The sequence below is a fragment of the Myxine glutinosa genome, chromosome 4, assembly GCF_964187855.1.
Source record: "Myxine glutinosa chromosome 4, kmMyxGlut1.1, whole genome shotgun sequence".
NCBI lineage: Eukaryota > Metazoa > Chordata > Myxini > Myxiniformes > Myxinidae > Myxine > Myxine glutinosa.
In genome coordinates, this window is record NC_136264.1 from 200528426 (window position 1) to 200549224 (window position 20799).

General features: G+C 44.2%; 1 protein-coding gene across 1 annotated transcript in view; it reads left to right on the forward strand.

Moving 5' to 3' along the window:
• LOC137425629 (palmitoyltransferase ZDHHC5) overlaps positions 1–20799 on the forward strand; it is a 264857-nt gene that overhangs the window by 224429 nt on the left and 19629 nt on the right. Inside the window, exons 6-7 of the mRNA XM_068114234.2 lie at positions 2059–2150; positions 9222–9354. Coding sequence (XP_067970335.2) covers positions 2059–2150; positions 9222–9354 — 225 coding nt within the window. The remainder of the gene's footprint in view (positions 1–2058; positions 2151–9221; positions 9355–20799) is intronic.

The following is a 20799-nucleotide window of genomic DNA, read 5'->3' on the forward strand; positions in this document are numbered from 1 at the left end:
CGGGTTCTTGGTCACCTCTCTTACCAAGGCCCTTCTCCCCTGATTGCTCAGTTTGGCCAGGCGGCCAGCTCAAGGAAGAGTCATGGTTGTTCCAAACTTCTTCCATTTAAGAATTATGGAGGCCGCTGTGCTCTTGGGAACCTTCAATGCAGTATAAATTTTTTTGTAGGCTTCGCCATATCTGTGCCTCGACACAATCCTGTCTCTGAGCTCTGCAGGCAGTTCCTTCGACCTCATAGCTTGGTTTTTACTCTGATATGCATTGTCAGCTGTGAGACCTTATATAGACAGGTGTGTGTCTTTCCAAATTATGTCCAATTAATTGAATTTACCACAGGTGGACTACAATCAAGGTGTAGAAACTTCTCAAAGATGATGAAGAGAAATGGGAGGCACCTGAGCTAAATTTCAAGTGTCATAGCAAAGGGTCTGAATACTTATGTCAATGTGATATTTCAGTTTTTTCTTTTTAATAAATTTGCAAAACTTTCTAAAATCCTGTTTTCTCTTTGTCATTATGGGGTATTGAGTGTAGATTGATGAGGGAAAAAATGAATTTAAACGATTTCAGCATAAGGCTGCAACATAACAAAATGTGAAAAAAGTGAAGGGGTCTGAATACTTTCTGAATGCACTGTATTTATGACACTTTGCCCAAAATTGTTTAACACACTTGACTCCCCACTCCCTCTCCTCCCACCATTTGTTTTTATAATGAACGGATATAGCAAATATAGCACTTGGATATAGCAAATGTTTAGTGTGATGCATTGTCCACCACACCTGTAGAAACTCAGTCCATTGTTCTCCCGGACATCTAAATCTGGGATTTGGCCATCCCGTCCATTGTTCTCACTTAGTGTCACTCAACCCCTGTTAACTGGTAGGGTAGAGTGTAGGTGAAGTGTAAATACTGAGAGCAAATGTAGTATTTTCACATCTCACTGTAGAAGAAAGAATTTTTCTTGATTTGCGTTTTAAGAAAAATTGATATCATTTTTAGAGCTGCACAAAACACTTGTAAAAGTCGGCTTCTTTGATTATAAATGCAAGTCTATTGATGCTAACCAATTTGAGGACTGTCCAGAATTGAACTAAAATAAGCTGATCTCCATCATCTTCTCCTCCTCATTCATTATACCCACTCTTTCTGTTGATGTGCAGGGTTTATATTGGCATTCAGCTAGTGAAACTGTTTATTTGGAGTTGTGAGGCCTCTGTGGGTTTTTTGTTTCGTTTACCCCTCAAAAGAAAAGCTTTCCTTGAAATTTTGTGGTGGCAACACTAAAAGTGCCCAACCATCTCTGGGACCACGTATTTATTTTAATAGTAAGTGTGCAATTTTTTTACTTCCTCTTCATGATCCCATGGTGAAAACTACAAAGGAATTCCTCTCCAACAATAGTTGGAAAAATCCATGCATTAATCCTTCTGTGTTGGTGCATTGTTCTTCATTAATCCTTCATTAAACCCTGGTGTTGGGCTAGCGGCTAGGGTGCCGGCTTAGGATCCAAGGATCCTGGGTTCGAATCCCGGTCGATTGCTGAATTAACGCCAGGGGGGTTGACTCAGCCTGTCATCCTTCCGAGGTCGGCTAATTGAGTACCAGTTCACTGGTAATTCCCTGTTTGTCGTTAAAGGTGGCAAAAAGGGTTGGCGTCAGGAAGGGCATCCGGCCGTAAAACATTGCTTCAAAAAGGGGACCGAAAAACAACAACAACCACGGTGCCCGAAAAAGGCCAACCCCCGCTTTGCGGGGAAAAATGGCCTCTAAAGGTGGTTTTTTTTTTTTTTTTTTAAATCCTTCTGTGGTTTATTGACACGGAATCCCCTTTTCACCACTTTCTAAACTGGTGCTTCACCTTATGGCTAATGCTCCTGTGCCCCATTTCCAGTTGTGTAGTATTTTGTACACATTTTGCCTTAATTATTTGTACTGTAGTGATATATAACACGAAGTATCTCACCTTGTATAACAACATGACCCCCCTTCCTCCTCACCTTTTCACTTTCCATTTCCCCATTCACTTCTCTCACCAAACCTCGACGGTATCTCAGGTTACAGGCAAATTCCGGGGAGGATTGAATCCTTTCACTCGAGGCTGCTGTGGAAACTTTGAATATGTGGTCTGCTCACCTCAAGCACCAAGGTATGTTGGTCAACAATAATGCAAAGTAGAGATCTCCACAGGGCATTCCAATCTATTCAATGTGTACTTGGCATCGTATTTTGGTGAGATCTGTCATATCATAGATACCGTAAAACTTCGACTATGACGCGCTCCTGTGCATAACGCGTACCCCCAACTTGGACTTTTGTCGCGGTGTGAACATATATAGACCTATATATAATACGCACCCCCATTTCAGCACTCGCATGAAAAAAATGTCGATGTAAAACATGTTACATCTGTCAAAAATGGCGAAGTCCATCTCAACCACGACTGGCAGCCACAATTTCGTAATAGTTGAACAGAGTGGCGCTAATGAAAGAATATCACGGCAGGTCAAGGAACTAAATTTATGACAGCTGTAAATCGTATGAATCACGATGTTCACGAAGTTGTGATTGCGCAAAGTTTGAATATAGCAGCACATATTAAATAAACGGTGGAAGTCGGATAGCAATCCTACGAAGCAACCCGTAGCCTATTGCCGGACGACAATCACGTGGTACTCAAGTTGCTGATAATTGTCTATGTTTTATTATAAAACCCAAGTGTTCTTTAACAGCTTCATTCAGTTGTTCATAAGATTTACCAGCGACTTCTATTTCCACGAGTTTTCTTACCGTAATTAACCATGAGTTCTCGACGACGATCATACACCGCGGCTCAAAAAATACAATTGGCAGAATTTGCAGATAGCAATTACAATTGGTAACAGAAAAATATGTGATAATTTGGAACAACTTTATTCATGATTATTGGATATATCCGCGAAGGGCTGGTCATGGGATTTAATGCCACTTGATTAGGATTTGAAGACCATATAATGACAACAACCCCATGACGGTTGGCGTTTGAAGTGCAGCCCAACGGAATGCCGTGACGTCCTTGGGCATTGTGAATGCTTTGACAAAAAAACTGTGAGTGACCGTGACACCTTGCCAGGACTAAAAACAACACCTGACAAAAGGCAGATGAACTCCTGAAGGGAGCAGACGGCCATCCAGTAAGGAGATGTTATCTCCTAAAAAAAACACCCATCTGGATTGGATTGGTTCGATTCATACCAAAGACGTGCTGCTTGCCTCTGATGGTACGTGCTGCTTCCTTGCTTGACGTTCAGTATTTAAAAGGATAGAGCACAGACAATCCCCATTGGTTGGATCCACGGGGATCCATGGGAAATTCCTCCTGAGGAAATGCCCCGCTGAGTGAGGTGAAAAAAGTGGTGCCTTGTGACGTCGCTGGTACCCAGGTGGCTGTGTTAAGTGTTTGTTTGTGTTAAGTGTTTGTTTGTGTTAAGTGTTTGTTTGTCGTGTTTGTTTGTTGTGTTTGTTTGTCGTGTTTGTTTGTCGTTTTTGTTTGTCGCGTTTGTTTGTCGTTTGTTTGTCGTGTTTGTTTGTCCATTATGTTTGTCCATTATGTTTGTCCATTATGTTTGTCCATTATGTTTGTCCATTATGTTTGTCCATCATGGTTGTCCATCATGGTTGTCCATTATGTTTGTCCATTATGTTTGTCCATCATGTTTGTCCATTATGTTTGTCGTTTTTGTTTGTCACGTTTGTTTGTCGCGTTTGTTTGTCGCGTTTGTTAGCGAGTTTATGTTTGTCATGCTTGTTTGTCGTGTTTGTTTGTCGTGTTTGTTTGTTCATTGTGTTTGTCGTGTTTGCTTGTTTGTTGTGTTTGTCGTGTTTGTTTGTTATGTTTGTTTGTCGTGTTTGTTTGTTCATTATGTTTGTCGCATTTGTTTGTCACGTTTGTAAGCGAGTTTATGTTTGTCATGCTTGTTTGTCGTGTTTATTTGTCGTGTTTGTTTGTTCATTGCATTTGTCGTGTTTGTTTGTTATGTTTGTTTGTCGTGTTTGTTTGTTCATTGTGTTTGTCGTGTTTGTTTGTCGCGTTTGTAAGCGAGTTTATGTTTGTCATGTTTATTTGTCATGTTTGTCTGTCGTGTTTGTTTGTTCATTGTGTTTGTCGTGTTTGTTTGTTCATTGTGTTTGTTTGTTCATTGTGTTTGTCGTGTTTGTTTGTTCATTGTCTTTGTTTGTTCATTATGTTTGTTGTGTTTGTTTGTCGTGTTTGTTTGTTCATTATGTTTGTCGTGTTTGTTTGTTCATTATGTTTGTCATGTTTGTAAGCGAGTTTATGTTTGTCATGTTTGTCGTGTTTGTTTGTTCATTATGTTTGTCTTGTTTGTTTGTCGTTTTTGTTTGTAGTGTTTGTTTGTCATGTTTCTTTGTCATGTTTGTCATGTTTGTTTGTCGTGTTTGTTTGTTCATTATGTTTGTCGTGTTTGTTTGTCATGTTTGTAAGCGAGTTTATGTTTGTCATGTTTGTTGTGTTTTTGTCTAACCTAGACTCTGATTCTTCAACTGGACCAGACGGCATCAGCCCACGGGTCCTAAAATCCCGCTCTGCTGCTCTATCTCACCCTCTCTCTGTTCTTTTCACCCTCTCTTTTGCTCAAGGTCATCTGCCAGCATCCTGGAAATCAGCAAACATTGCCGCTTTACACAAAAAAGGTGCAAAAACAGAGCCTTGCAACTACAGACCAATCAGCCTGCTCCCAATTATCAGCAAAGTCATGGAATCCATCATTGCTTCGGATATGAAATCTTTCCTCTTCTCCAATGGCTTGATCTCTGATCATCAATTTGGTTTCAGACCAGGTCACTCTACTCTGGACATGCTGCTTCTGCTGTCTCAACAATGGATGGAGGTCCTCAATGCCAAACAGGAAATCAGAGCTGTCTCCCTTGACATATCACGTGCCTTTGATACGGTCTGGCACCCAGCTCTGCTCACCAAACTCTCCTCCTATGGTATACATGGAAATCTCCATGCATGGCTTGCGGACTTCCTCTCTGGTCGTAGTCAACGTGTGGCCCTGAATGGATTTCTCTCATCTCCCCTTCCTGTTCAGGCTGGAGTTCCCCAAGGCAGTGTGCTGGGCCCTGTGCTTTTTCTGGTCTTTATCAATGATCTCTCCGACTCTCTGGAAAATCCTCTCTATCTCTTTGCTGAAGACTCCACTCGCTGCCGCTCCATTCCTCTTCCCTCAGATCGGCAGTCTGCAGCCTCCTCACTCTCTGAAGACCTGAACAAAATCACAGCCTGGTCAAACAAGTGGAACATGTCTTTCAATCCTGACAAATCTCACACTCTTACTATGTCTCTCCGAAAAGATCGACTGGACAACCCTCCCATCTACTTTCTCAACAATCCTCTCCAAGAAGTTCTGTCGCTCAAGCTTTTGGGTCTCACTATCTGCCATGATCTTTCTTGGGAAAACCACATTTCCAAGCTGGCCTCCAAAGCCAGTCGCCGACTGGGCATCCTCCGTCGTGCGAAGTCCTTCCTAGGCACACCTGAGCTCCTCACCACATACAAGGCTTTCATCCGCAGCTCAATGGAATACTGTTCTCCCCTATGGGCTGGTGCTCCTGCCTCACACCTAGCTCAGCTTCACGCTGTTCAAACCAAAGCTTTCAGAATCATTGGAATCTCCCGCGATGAAGCTATCTCTGAGGGCCTTTCACTCACTCACCACAGGCAGGTAGGTGGTCTTTCTGTCTTCTACCGACTCCTCTCCGGCCTTGCTCCCCCAGCTCTCTCTGTGCTCTGTCCCCCAAATATTCCTACAGGTCGCACAAGATCTGCCAGCAACCCTCTGATGGTTAAACTGCCGAAATCTCGGCTCTCTGCTCACCTTCACTCTTTCATTCCTCTTTTCCCCCGCCTCTGGAACAAACTCCCACACTCCCTTCAATCCCACTCCTCCCTCCAGGTCTTTAAAACAGCTGTTCACCACCATCTCTTGTCTTCCCCCATCCAAAACCTTGATCTTTTCTACCCCCACTAATTCACCCCAGATCCACCTTGTTTGAAATTCCAACTTCTTTCCTGGAAGTCCTGGCAGTGTCCATATGTTTTATACCTCTCCCACCCCCCCTTCCCATGCCCCCCCCCCAAAGCCCTCTCCCTCCCACACATCTCTCGATGTCGCCATGTCTCTCGGTCCCTGCTCTCAAATGTTGTGTTTGTGTCCTTCCCCCTCTCTCCCCATCTTGTCTACCGCTCCCGATGTTACTTGTTTTATGTGTCGGTTTGTCTTTCTGTGTGATTAATGTTCGCTCTTTCACGAGCCTCGATCTTGTATACAAAAAAAAAAAAAAAAAGAAGTTTGTTTGTCATGTTGTTGCGTTTGTTTATCATGTTTGTTTGTCCTCCGGCTCCTAACCCTAATTTGTTAATCCTGCCCCTATCCAACCCTTCAAACCTCCTCCCCACCTTCCCCCACCAAAACTCCTAAACCCCTAACCCACTTCTCCCCACACAGAAAGTCTTCAAGTCCCCTTTCCCTGCCAAAGCCTCAATCTACCCTTCACAACTCTGTCCCATCTTTGCTCCCCCCCCACGCCCCCCCTCCAAGCCTAAATCTGTCCTCCCCTGCTCACCCCCTATCCCCCACTCAACAGCAACAAACGGGCATGGCATTTCCCCCTTCTCCCCCCCTCTCCCCCCCCCCCCCCCCCCCGCGACCCTGGATCATATTATCAGGTTCTGCGAAGGGGGTAACGGGACTTTGTAAACAGCCTGTACATTATTGGCTAAGATACATTGTAAAAGTGTTACCTTCGAAGTGGAATTGTGTGAAGTACCTCTCTGCAAAACGCAATGAACGACGATAACATCAGGGTTTAACGTCTAACGCGCTTACAAAATCCTACTCCACTTCCATTCATGGCTTTAGCTCCATCATTACAAACGGCACAGTAATCCATCCAGTGAAGGTTTTGCATCATTTGATGCTGTTGTCAGAAATCTGAACAATTCAAGCTTCTTGATAATCTCATCTCCACAGAAGCCTTGACCATTGCAAGGGCCGCTGGCTTAACAAGTTATCTTCACCTATATTTTGAGGCTTCCTGCAACGTGCAATTCTCCAGGTGACCTCAAACGATGCCTTCGTAACTTTTTTCCAAAGGAACAGCCCTTGAATTTGACGGAGCATCAAGTCTCATACATTTCACATTCACCTCTTTCTCCTTCCAGAATTTCTCCTTCTACTCAGTAGTTTATCGATAAAATTTGGGTGAGCAGTGTTGAGATGCCTCTTCAGCCTGTTTTCCGTCAAATTTTCATTCGCCAAAACTTGCCTGCATCACAGACAGTGTGGATGAACTAAGCCAGAATGATCCCTCTACTCGGTGAAGCCCAGCTTCAAAAAAATAATCGGACTTGTACGGTAAACTGCGCTTTGTCATTTTCAAAATCAGAGGCAAGAGCTTCAACCTGCAACGAGACAGAACTGCTTTCCTTTATACGTCAGGAATGGTAATAAGTTAATACATTTAAATAAGAGATCGTGAATATAGGTCATAGTGCACAAATGGAGTGATGAATAAAGCTCCACAAATAAATATTTTTCAATTCTATAGCATACCGACAGACCTCAGCACATGTAAATCATTGAAGAACTAATGTAGATTTGCATTTGTCGCCTCTTCACTGTGGTGTTCTGCTTGGGTGCGTCACCCACAATAGGGATGCCAGAGGTTAATGCTCGGTAAACACACCATTGCGTACCGACACCCATCGTAGAAAAGCTGCACTAGTAAGTCACTGAGGTAGCAGAGTAGGTTTGTGTGTGATTCCCCCATAGTTTGATATGATTTAAAAAAAAAAGTGATTCGCAGGGAAACAACTTGTGCACTTAAAAGACCTGGTGCCTCTACAACTTGACTGATGTAATGCCACCGTGTCCAGCATGCTTTACGTATATGCTAGACCGATACAAACATACACGTCATCCATGTGTCCAGCACTTACCCAGTCCTGTATATATTATGATGCAAAGAAGAACTGATTAGATTTCGGTATCAAGAGGTCAAAAATCAGAGGTCATGTCAAGAAAAAATGTGATGCTTGAGAACAGCTGATGGGATTTAAATTAAACTTGGTACAGGTATGTATCATGATGTAAAGATGAACTGGTTCAATTTTTGGGCCAATAGGTCAGAAGTTATGTTTGGTAAAATCATGTTACCACGATAACTTGTGGATCGGTGATGGGATTTTGATCAAACGTGAAACAAGTGTATGTTATGATGCAAAGATGAAATTATTCGATTTTAGCATCAAGAGGTCAAAGGTCAGATTTAGTGTCAGGTAAAAAACGTTATGGAGTTAGGGATTTGATTTAAACGAAGTACATGTACCATAATACATATTACATTTTAGAACGCCACTCAGTAGAGCGCATACTCTGGCCGTGGGTCAAGTTGGAATAATACGTTTTGTTTAACATCCCCTCTCCCCAAAACAATAAATGAAAAAGAAAGTAGGCCCTAACTGTCAGAGAATTTATTTTGCTATATCTCGGAATTAGAGGAGAAAAACATCATTTAAGAATAAGAATAAAAGCTTTAATGCAGTAAAACAGAAAAAAAGCTTTCCCAAAAAAAATTTCCCAAAAAAATTCCTGGATCCGGAATAATATCCTGAGCTTCACGAAAAACTAATCAATTCTTCCTTATCCCAAGGGCAATCATCCCACCAACTTTCATCCAAATCCGTTCAGAACTTTTCCAGATATCTTGTCACAAACACACGAACACACACACGGACGGACACGATCGAATGCATTACTCCCTGGCGGGAGTAATTAGATATTGGGGTCAAATGGACTTGAGGTTTTAGGTCAAAGTTAGAGTAAGCAAAGACTTAATGTGGGCAGAGGCAGATCGATTGACATCATGACATTGAATTATGGCTGGTTTATGATGACCCTTCGTGACCCTGCTGAGAACCGCACATGACCTTGATTTGGTTCCTGACCTGAGGTTGGGAACCTATGCCTTAAAAGGGTTGGTTTGCAATATTTAGCTCAAACACATTTGTTTATAAAGAGAGAAATGTTCCCATTTTCTTAAAATATAAAAATAAGTAAAAGGAATAATATCATTTTACAGCTGTTTGCACAACATTAACTTCCTGTTCTTCATTTATTCCTTCCCAACCTCCAATCCCTCCATCTCCTGGTGTCAGGTACCTTGGCAGGGCTCGGTGTCATTGCCCAGTTGCCCCCTCCCCTCCCTACCTGCATCCAGAGGCCTCAGATAAGCAAGTCAAAGTGAAGATAATGGACAATGGCATTCATTCATATGTCCACCACAGCAGGGTATGCAATGAGGGGGTGACGGTATTGTCGGGGCTGGGCTGGGCTGGGTGTATTTTGGTTTTAGGGGAAGCTGGATAAGGTGCTTGTTTTGGTGAGAAATGTTTTCTTTTGTGACGTCAATCAAAGGAGGAACATTTCAATGAGTGATTTAGCAAAATTCCCATATCCTCCTTTTTTTTTCTCTTCCTCCGCTCCCCATTCTCATATACTAAATTCAACATTTTGAGTGACAGTCATGTGTTTTCATTAATTTTAACTCGTAGTCAGGTTCACTGTTTTTTCGTTCAAAATCATGGTAGATTAGCAAACCTATGCATTTTTGGAAACTTTATTACATGGAAAATCTGAAAATCAATGTTTACATTTGCCAATTCCGACCAATTCGATTCGACCAATTCGACCAATCGACCAATTCCATTCGACCAATTCGACCATTCGACCAATCGCTTCGATCGACCATTCGACCATTCGACCAATTCGACCGATTCGATTCGATCGACCATTCGACCAATTCGATTTGCCAATCAATTTGACCGACCTTTGCTTGTGTGGAACGGACTGTGAAAACGATGCGGACTATATTGTCAGATACGACACACAGGACAGTGATGACGAACTCTAAATGGCATATTCTGTAATCGTGTATGTTTGATGCCATTGACTGCCTGTGTATATTTTGTCATTGACTGCCTGTGTAGATGTGAAGTTATACTGACTGCATGTGTATATATGATTTTGCTGACTGCCTGTGTATGTTTGGTGATATGAATTATTGTGACACATTTTGATGTTATTACCTGCCTGTACAAAATGATAACATGTATTTGATTATGCAACTTATCGCGAATATCAAGACAGTATTTTGCAATTCAAAACCTTTGATTCGTGTCTTACCATTCCCCATAGCACTAATTTGATACTTTCATTGGATTCCTTGTCCCTGAAAATTTCGGTTTAGTATATTTTAAAAGGTTTTTAGGGTAATTAGAGGCAGAAATATAACAAAATATGTATTTTACAGTGGCCATTTTGAAAATCCAAAATGGCCGCCATACAGGTATCTCTCCAAATGTAAACATTGATTTTTAGTTTCCTTATGCTATAACCTTTCCAAAAATGTATAGGTTTGCTAATCTACCATGATTTTGAACGAAATATAATTTATTGACATAGTGAACCTGACTATTGGTAGATTTGTCGATTTCTCTTTTTCTTTCACTTCACATCTTTGAGCTGTATATAGTAATTTGCAATTGAGCGACAAATTACAACCCTCAGTGTATTTTCCAGTGTTTGTATTTTATTAGCCCATCCCCCTCACAACGCGAGACGAGGTTTTGCAATCACTTCTGTGTCTGTCTGTCTCTGTCTGTCTGTGTGTCTGTCTGGGTCGTAACTTTTTACCATTTGAGCTTTTGTCATCAAATTTTCAACATGTCTTCTCCTTATTCTCATAATAAAGTTAAATTAATAATTTGGTCAAAGGTCAATGTCACATAAAATCGTCAATTTTCATCTGACCTGAAATTTGAACAGGGTTTGCATATTGGATCACTAAAGCCTGTTGCTTTTGAGTTCAAGAGGTCAGTCACCATAAATTGTCAATATATATATATATTTTTTTTTTTTTTTAATATCTGTTTTGTCGTTTATCATACGGAAGAAAAGGCGGATAGGGCTTTGCATTTTCAGATGTTTTCTAGTTTATTTATTTATTTTCCAATTGTTGCCATGGCTCATTCATTCATTCATTTTGTATGCAGCCAATGGCTGCGAGTTGCATCATTGCTGGGAGCGTGACTGCCCCTGATGCAATGCCCTCTGCTGGTTAGGGCAGAAATTTGTAATTTGTTCAGGGTACCGGTGATAGCTTTCCTACTCGTCACAAAGCACAGCAACGTGGGATCATTAACGTCCACCAACTAATGCTGGCAGACGGGACGCAAGTTTAATGTCGATCTGGGTGACGGAACACACATTGATGAATCACCGGGATGACAGTTTGAAGCTGGGTCGAGATTCAAACCCAGGCGAGACAGCTTAGAGGTGGGTGTGAATACCTCTACGCCATTCTGGGTACCCGAATGTCAGCAATAGACTGACGTTTCCCATGGCCAATTTTTTTAAACACAGATAAATCTGAACTCATTCTGCTCTTTTGCTCATTCCTTTACTCGTTCTTTATCACCGTTTTCTGACTCAAATTTATTTATTTATTCTTTACATAACAAATAGCTTCTTAATTATATTCAAAGCTTCTTTAAAATGTTTCATCTCCCTTTACTGTCTTGTGAAATGCCTCAGGCTCAGGATGCATCTTCTTCTTCCTAAATTGTCTCTTCCCTTTCTGAGTGGTTTGTAAACTTCCTTTTGTCACAGTTTACTTTCTCTTGTGCGTCGGTTTATTCAACACCATCTGTGACTATCCTATCCAGCTACTCGGCCCCGGCACACTGAATCTTGTGGCGCGGCTTTTGTGATCAAGCAATTTGCTTAATTTTCACCACGGAAGGCTAACCTCGCTGTGGAAAACTTTAGGTCAATCCGTAAGGCTCGCAACAACTTGAAGTGTGTCCATCCACCCTTATGCAAGTAAGAAAACATCGCTTTCTAAATGTCAATGCGAGACTTTCCAACTAGTCTCCTTCCTCAACGTTCTTCTGATGTATTAGACTTGTTCCTTTTTGTGATGAGATGCCATTTAAAACCAAATAGCAAGGCCTAGCAGCGTCAGCAGAAACGTGTTTGCTGGTCACTAATCTCGGCAGAAGTCGGTAATCACAGGATAAAAATCTATTTTCTACCATTTACACTTATTACATTTCACTATATTCTATATCACCTGGTGTTGGCCTAATGTTTAGGGCGGCGAGCTTGGGATCCTAAGGTCCTGAGTTCAAATCCCGGTGAATAAACGCCAGGTGGGGTTGACTCAGCCTGTCGTCCTTCCGAGGTCGGCAAAATGAGTACCAGATAACTGGTTATAGAGAGACATTGCATCAGCGGCAGACGTGCCCACAGAAAAATGATGCAACCAGCAGCCTGGAGGCTGCACACGAACCACCAACCACTATATTCTATAGGTAGCATCTATCTAGCCGTTTCCAACATTACTTAGTCTTCAATAATAAGCAATTTTATTTGTTCTAAAGTGAATACATATGCGTCAAACAATCGAGAGAACACAAATATACTGTTGCGGATCTCGGACGTCGGCTCTCCCCTTATCGAGGGGATGTTAATCCCCTTATCCTTTGATCTGGCCGACGCGAGTCCTGGAAGTTATACGCTCCTTCCGGTCGGTATTAGGTAGGGTTATTGGTCAACTTGGTCCTAATACCTAATTACTAACACCGACCGCGAAGCAGGGAAATAACTCCCGCCCGAACCACGGCGTTAGTGGACACGCCGAGCGAAGCGAGCCACGATTCGGGCCATTAACAAGGACTAAACCCGATTATGGCGGTTCCGATCGTACCACGTTTACCCAATGGAGAAAAGACTGATGCGATCGGATGGAGAGGAAACCAAGAAAATAGGAAGAACAAAGCAATTTATTAACAATTTACAAGAAGGAGAAGAGGAAACGAAAGAAATGTACGGGATAGGAAGAGGAAGAAGAAGCACACAGGGCAGCCTTAAACAGTCTTACTCTATTCCCCAGACAAACGGGCCCGTCTCAGACACTCACACGGGGATTGTAGATGGTAGGGTGGAACAGGTTGAGGGTCCGGCGATGGCGTCCACCTCGTCCGGTTCCCGACTCGTACCGTGCAGCAGATGGAAAACGGCTGCAGCTCTCTGCGTGGCGTTGGCGCGGGCGGACAATTATACAGGGACAGGTCGGTAAGGTGGCGGTTATACAAAGCGCCTTTCACACAAGTCCTTTTGCAATCAATGCTCAATGGCAGTCAATCCCTTTCTCCAGCACGAGTCCTGTGAATTGCGCTCTCTCTCCAACACGAGTCCTCATGAATTGCACTCTCTCTCAATAAGTTCTGGACAGTCCTGTGAAAGGGCTTTGCGTACGCGCTTTTATAACTCAAGCAGCGATCGCTCCGCCAGCCCAAAAGCCACGCCTATCAGGCGATGTTACCTCAGCCCTGGTTGGCTGGTCAGGTCTTACCGGCTCTGCCTTTGACGGCTGGGTGACGTGGCCACACCTTCTTCCTGGCGCTCCGCCCCCTTTCTCGGGCCTCACCTCGTGGCGTATGGCGGCGTTTGGGCGAGCTCAGGCTCAAGGGCAGCGAAGGCTGCTGGTTTGGGCGGAAGCCCAGCGAGGTTGCACACCCCGCTGGCCCGAAAGGGCGAGGGCGATGGCTCGCGCTTAATGGCATCACTTGGAGAGGGAGGCTGGCAAAATGAATGGAATGGGGCCTACTCCTTATTTGATTGACACAACGCAGATTCAACTATTGGAAACATGGCCTTATCTATACACATGCTAATTAAATAACTGAAGTCCTATGGTGACCTACGTGTTGCTTGTGGCCTAACTATGGGGTGCTACCTTTAACCTTTAATGATGTCATATTTACAAGAGTGTGGGTTCTCAAAACTGCAACACTGCACACCCCCTTTTCCTAGGCTCGTCCCGAGCCGAAACAATAGGACTATATTTTAACAATTAGTGTGACACTTAGGTGTAGTTACCCTCTACTTTTAACCTAATACCCTGAGTGCCACCGTTTTAACACTAAATATGTCCCCCCTGCTGCGTTGCGTCCTACCTAACTGACTCACGCCCACAATTAACCGAATTACGGAATGGTTTTCAAACTACACATAGAGCCGGTGGGGAGCATTATTTACAAGACTACTATTATTTGATTATTTACACTGCAACCCAGGACCTGTCTTTTGTGGGAAAAGAAGAAAGATTTTGAAAAGAGGAAATGCCATTCGTAATGCATGGCACCGATACACCATACCCATATGTACCAAAAAAATGCACCTAATAAAAGAAAATGCACACAAAAAAACACCATCATGAAAATGCACCAAAACATTTCAAAATAATTAATGAATGACGTCTTCTGCGCTCCTCTGCTGGGCCGATGTATCTTGGCTGTCTTCTTGCTTGATGTTCTTTAATTATTAATAAAAAGGGCACACACCGCGTCCGCTTTTTTATTTATGGCCAGCAGGGCCAACGTAGGTGGTCCGACTGCTGGGCATTTATGCCACTTAAAACAGTGGTCCGCAAGCCAGATACTGCTAGCAGCAAAGGTTTGTCCCAGCAGGGGTGCCAGGCCACAGAACGTGCGGTCCATATGTGCCAGGCCACAGAACGTGTGGTCCATAGGGTGTACCGGTGCAGGCAGGCAGGCAGCAAGGGTGCAGGCAGCAAGATTCAGGACACCTGCACACTCCCCTCGCACGAAAGACCATGGTCCATGAGTGGGGAGGCAGACAAGCAGAGGTTAGCGAGGGGCAAGTGCGCAAGGGTACACGTAATCACAAGGCAATGCGACATGAAGGGCGCGGGAGAGCGAGCTGAGAAGGCTCGTCCCTACTCGTTCGTCACCCCCCATGTCAGCCTACACTACCCTTGCCCTTCCCCGTATTTACACAATTTACAACTTCACCAATTTGTCTCTACTGTCTCGTCCCCCATATCTCCCCTAAACCAAATTCGTTACCAATCCCTCCCAAGAAGGAAGGGATGGAATACCCACAATGTCTCACCCACGTCAAGATGCGTCTTACATTCCAAACATTTGCAAAAACTGGTGTGGAGTTCTATCACCCTCGGTGAGTGGATGCGGATGGGGCGAAGAGGTTTTCCTCCTAACTATCTTCTAAATAACATTAACACAGTTAAACTACCTGGGGTCTCGCCCTGCCAATCCATTGGCCATCATTACACTATGCGGTTCTAGAAACCAATTCCGAATGACCATCCCTGTGGTGCTCACCAATTTGGGGTCTCACTCCCCTGATTTTTCTATACTGTGCCCTCGCACAATTTCGGGGCTGGGTCGTGTGGCGCTCCCAGCAGGTCTACTTACCTGTGCACCTCCGCCACTGAATGTCGCCACCTGAGCTTGCCTAGCGCCTCACTACCCTAACCTACCTGGGGAAGGCCCTCCCTGGCGCTTACCACCTCGATGCCCTCTCTGGCATTGGGCTACCCGGGTCCTCTCCTAGGATCCTCGGGCCCCACTGAACACTACTGAACTGAACACTAACTGGCTCCCAGAGCCTACCTGCAGCCTCACCTGGCCGACAGACTACCAGTGGCGGAGTGCCCCAATAACCACACTTACTAACAGGCTCACACGCCCAGCCATTCCACTTCACTTATGCACCCCTCCAAGCACTTCTTTGCAACTAAATGCACCACAGATTTCAATATCCAACCAATTTACCTACTCCCCCTAGCTACTTTTAACTACCCTCCCCGGGTATTCGTGAAGGGGTCCATCCTTCCCCCATCCACTCCTTCGCACCATGCACTCCACGCCACGTATTCCACACTCCATCTACTCCACACCATTTATTCCACACACCTGTTTCCATACACCCCAAATCTCCACTTGCATCCGATGCAAGTCATTCATTCAACACCATTACACTCATCCACAATACCCTCACAATACATCACTTCTCCGAACCATTGCCTCATTCGCTCAGATTTTCCCACGCTCCAATTCCTCATTTCAACATGCTCACCAGCAAGACTCTCATTCAATTCCTCATTTGATAAACTACACCACAAACACACTGCATCATCTAGCTATCTCTCCCTTCTAATACTGGTGCTCCCCGTCATCCCTTATACTAAGCACTCCCTCGTCATTATCATCCATCTAATCTCTCTTCGTCCCCACTACTTGTACAATGTCACTACTTAAACCTCAAGTCTCCTAAAGTCATTTCTAGGTCCCTAACGATTATCCAAGCCCTCCCTGGCTAGTTCATACCCTACCGCCAAACCCCATAAAGCTACTGCTCCTTTGCCCCAACAATGTGAGGGATGGTAGAGCTACCATCCCTCTACATCACTAATGCCATTTGTCCACTATGCTCAAGCCTCTCGAGGTGGAATACATTTTTACAGCTCGGCTTCTAAAAGCCGAGCAATGTATCGGATGCGGATGGTCAGTCTCCTGTAGGTTGGGTCCGTCCGGCATTTTCGATTCTGGGGAGGAGGCATACTCGGGCCGAGGTTCTAGGGTCCATCCCTAGATGTAGTTACTGGCGGGGCCGTTCGGTCTCTGGCCCGTTGACCCAACCTCCCCCGGTCGGAACACTGCGCCCGCCAGTGTGGGTTCTCAAGGGCAGCGCAGGCTGCTGGTTTGGGCGGAAGCCCAGCGAGGTTGCACACGCCGCTGGCCCTAAAGGGCGAGGGTGATGGCTAGCGCTTAATGGCGTCGCTTGGAGAGGGAGGCTGGCAAAATGAATGGAATGGGGCCTACTCCTTATTTGATTGACACAACGCAGATTCAACTATTGGAAACATGGCCTTATCTATACACATACTAATGAAATAACTGAAGTCCTATGGTGACCTACGTGTTGCTTGTGGCCTAACTATGGGGTGCTACCTTTAACCTTTAATGATGTCATATTTACAAGAGTGTGGGTTCTCAAAACCGCAACAATACCATTGAAAAAAATCGTTCATAAAGAATTTGCGATAACTATTGTGGATCCCCGGAATAGGAAACGGAAGGCTCTGATTCTTTAGGAAACAATGAAAGTTGTGGAATTGTCCTATTTTAATTTCAAAACAACATTTATTTCCTTCAACAAGAGAAATATAGCACCACTAGCGAGGTACCCATGCTACGCACACACGGGTGGGTGGGGGGGGGTGGGGAGCCGAAAGTAAACAAACTATGCGGAAATGGTGAATGCTAAACCGTGGAACCAATAAATTCCCCATTCCTGTGCCACCTGTAGTCAAACACCAAGCATGGACAGCAGGTTCGTGAAGGACTTGCACAAAAAACGTATCTGTTTGAATGGTTCTATACCTAGTCAATGGAGAATCTGCATATGGCGATCCGCGAATGTCACAGTTAGAAAGTAGAACCCTCACGTCATTTCCTCATTCATTTTAATTCAATATCTCGATATTCATTCCAACAAATTAAATAGCATTGATATATAAAAAAATTAACGTTTACCAACATTCGTGACATAAACAAATATTTCGATCTGTGCTGACGTTACATCCAGATATGGAGGAGTTCCGTAAGGTTGTAGATTCAAAATCGTAATTGTATTCACTCGATTCCAAACGTCATTCCAATCATAAATTGATACGATACAAAATACTGTTTTAAATGTCAATTGTTTTGAGATATTATCAAACCAGGCCATTGTCGTCATCTGTCCACTTCCGGATTCGGGGCAGGTTCGTATCGAGTTATTTTCAAAATCATAATTTTATTGAGGAATTTATGAAACCTCCTACCTACCTTACAACATCCACTGGGACCCCAAAACGTTCCACATGAGGTTTGGTGGGGTGAGCCCCCAAACTGAGGGAGTAGTTTGGGGACGGACAGACGGACACTCCAATTTTATGATATAGATATATACAAAAGACATTTGAGTAGCTTTAACAGGCAGAATCCACAAGAGCCAAGCTTGTAGCGGAACGTCTTTACACATGAAAAGTGATATTCAGAACAAAATACGAAACAACATCGAACAGATACAAGTAAACCATTTCGTACTTTATAGAACTAGAACGGGACTCTGTAGATAAAATCAGGTCACGTCAGTATTTTTGGACTGTCACTGGTAACATGTAACCCAGTGCTACCTGGCACATGGTCGGGTTGTTGGCGACTAAACCGACACCCCTCACTGGCTTTGCTATTGGGGGGGGGGGGGGGGGAATGGGGGGGGGTTGACTGTGACAGGGAGGGAGGACCAAAAACAACACCTGGCAAAGGGTGGATGAGCTCCCATAGGAGATGGTGTCTCCTAAAAAACACCCATCCGGTTTGGACCAGTTCAAGTCATGCTAAAGTATTTTAAAATGGTATGTGCTGCTTGTTTGAAAAGGATAGAGCATGGACAATCCCCATGGGTTGGCATCCATGGGGAGGAGGAAATGCCCCGCTGAGTACGGTGAGAAATGCGGCACCATTATTATGACGTCACTGGTACCCAGAGTATCCCAGGAAGTGACGATATTGACGGCACTTCCCCCCAAGGTGTGTGTGTGTGTGTGTGTGTGTGTGTGTGTGTGTGTGTGTGTGTGTGTGTGTGTGTGTGTGTGTGTGTGTGTGTGTGTGTGTGTGTGTGTGTGTGTGTGTGTGTGTGTGTGTCAGCTCTATTACGAGCCTTCGTCCAAGTATTAAAAAATAAAATAAAAAACATGCTGAAAACATAAAAATTCACAAGTGTGCTAATCCGGATCACCCTGCATACTGCGGTCATACTGAATCCATTAATATAATAAAGTGGATCTAGGACAAGAAGTTTTGAGTATTCTATATACTAGTACACCCACTCTCTATGAAGTCGTGATAACCTCTATCGTGTGACCCTTAGTCCTTCTGTATTTGAGATTGGATACTGATAACTGACGTAAGTAATAAGCGAATGTACCGTGCTCAAAAAGACACAGACAGACGGACGAACACCAAATTGCATATTTTATTTCTGATAAGAGTGCCATTACTTTATTGTTTAATTCGCAACAAAACGTTTTTTCAAGTGGTTACTTGCAGCATCTCGCAGGTGCTCGCTTCCCAACAGCTTGAGTTGTCCTGATAATTGAACTCGTAAGCAATGAACTGCACATCCACCAACATGCCATCGTACTAGGCCTCTTTTCTACTTCCCTGTAATTTAGTGTGGACTGTAAGCATCCCACAGTGTTTTTTGTATCGGGAATAGTCGTTGTATAAGGGGGCCAGTAGCATGGGTGGTGATAATGAACGTCGTCAGTATGTCCACGTTTGTGTGAGAGGCAGCTCCATTACGAGCCTTAGACCTCGTGGGTGTGTGTCGGGGTCAGTCAAAATGTTAAAAAGAAATTCCGATCCCTTCATGATTCATGTGTTCTCTGCTTCATTCACTGAGCAACGTTTGGCCTTCCACCGACTCGAGTGTGACCGTTTGAGCTGAAAGCACCCCGGATAATCCTGGATAATCCGTCGATTCTTATGTTATCCAGAGGATGCAGCATGATGGCAAAAGATCAAACGGCATTACATTACATTACATTACATTACACCATTTACCCTTGTACACAGCACTTTCCTGCCTCTCGCAGTACTTGTTACCTCCATTGTAATTTCTTTCATATCATTGATAAATGATGACTTGCTAAATGAGTGTGAGGGCTTTTGTGATGAAGGTGAATACACACTCACTGGTGTTCCATAGTGCTGCACTCGTACTGAGGCTCGCCTTTTTAGCTAGCCTTGGGGTTCATAATGAGGGTAAATCGATATTTCATTTACATTTTCCTTCTTTCCTTCATCTCACATTATTTTGTCCCTTTTGGCACCATCTCATTATTGTGGGCTGCATTAGGGTTGAGGTTACTGATGGGATTGATGAACGAGTTGATGCTAACACGACGACTGCATTGTAGCGTAACCTTGACCCAGATTCAACTCTGCTCCAATGTGCATTACTGAATGAATGAATGAATGAAATGAATGAATGATTGTTTTAAGGCCATTTTCCCCGCTAGAGCGGGGGTTAGCCTTGCGGGCCCCATGACAATCATGGTTCCCTGTTTGAGGCAATGTTTTTATGGCCGGATGCCCTTCCTGACGCCAACCCTTGGTCACGCTCTTACGATGCGCAGGGATTCAAAACCGGGGTACACACCAGGATCATTCATCCCAGCAAGCTGGTACTCAATTTGCCGACCTCGGAAGGATGACAGGCTGAGTCAATCCCCCTGGCGTTAATTCAGCGATCGACCGGGATTCGAACCCAGGATCCTAGGATCCCAAGCCGGCACCCGAACCGCTAAGCCAACACCAGGCTAAGGGGGTCGCATTACTGAGATGGAACTTATTATTTGGTACTAGCAAAGGTACCCGGATTCGCTTCATGGTGGGGATAAAGGGAGGAGAAGGGACGGGTGGGGGGTGAGGGAGAGAGAAAGGTGGGGAGAGACAGAAAGGGGTGGGGTATGGAGATAGTGGAGGGCAGAATGCAGGGGAAAGGGGTTGAGAGAGAGTGGGGTGGGGGATAGTAAACTACCCATCATTTTAAAAGAGATTATAACATGGGCTTCCCGGGATGAGACTCAACCTGCAGCTGACACCACGGCTCTCACCCCTTCCCCTCCCTCATCCCACCACCTCCCATGCCTTCTCCCGGACTCCCAACCCATCCCTTCCCATGCATGTGAACAAACATGAAAAAATATCACTCGAAGTTGAGCAACAAAGTAATTACAAATATTTAAGCAAAGAGTATGTATGCAAAGTTTGGGGCCGCTAGGTTTCATGGTTT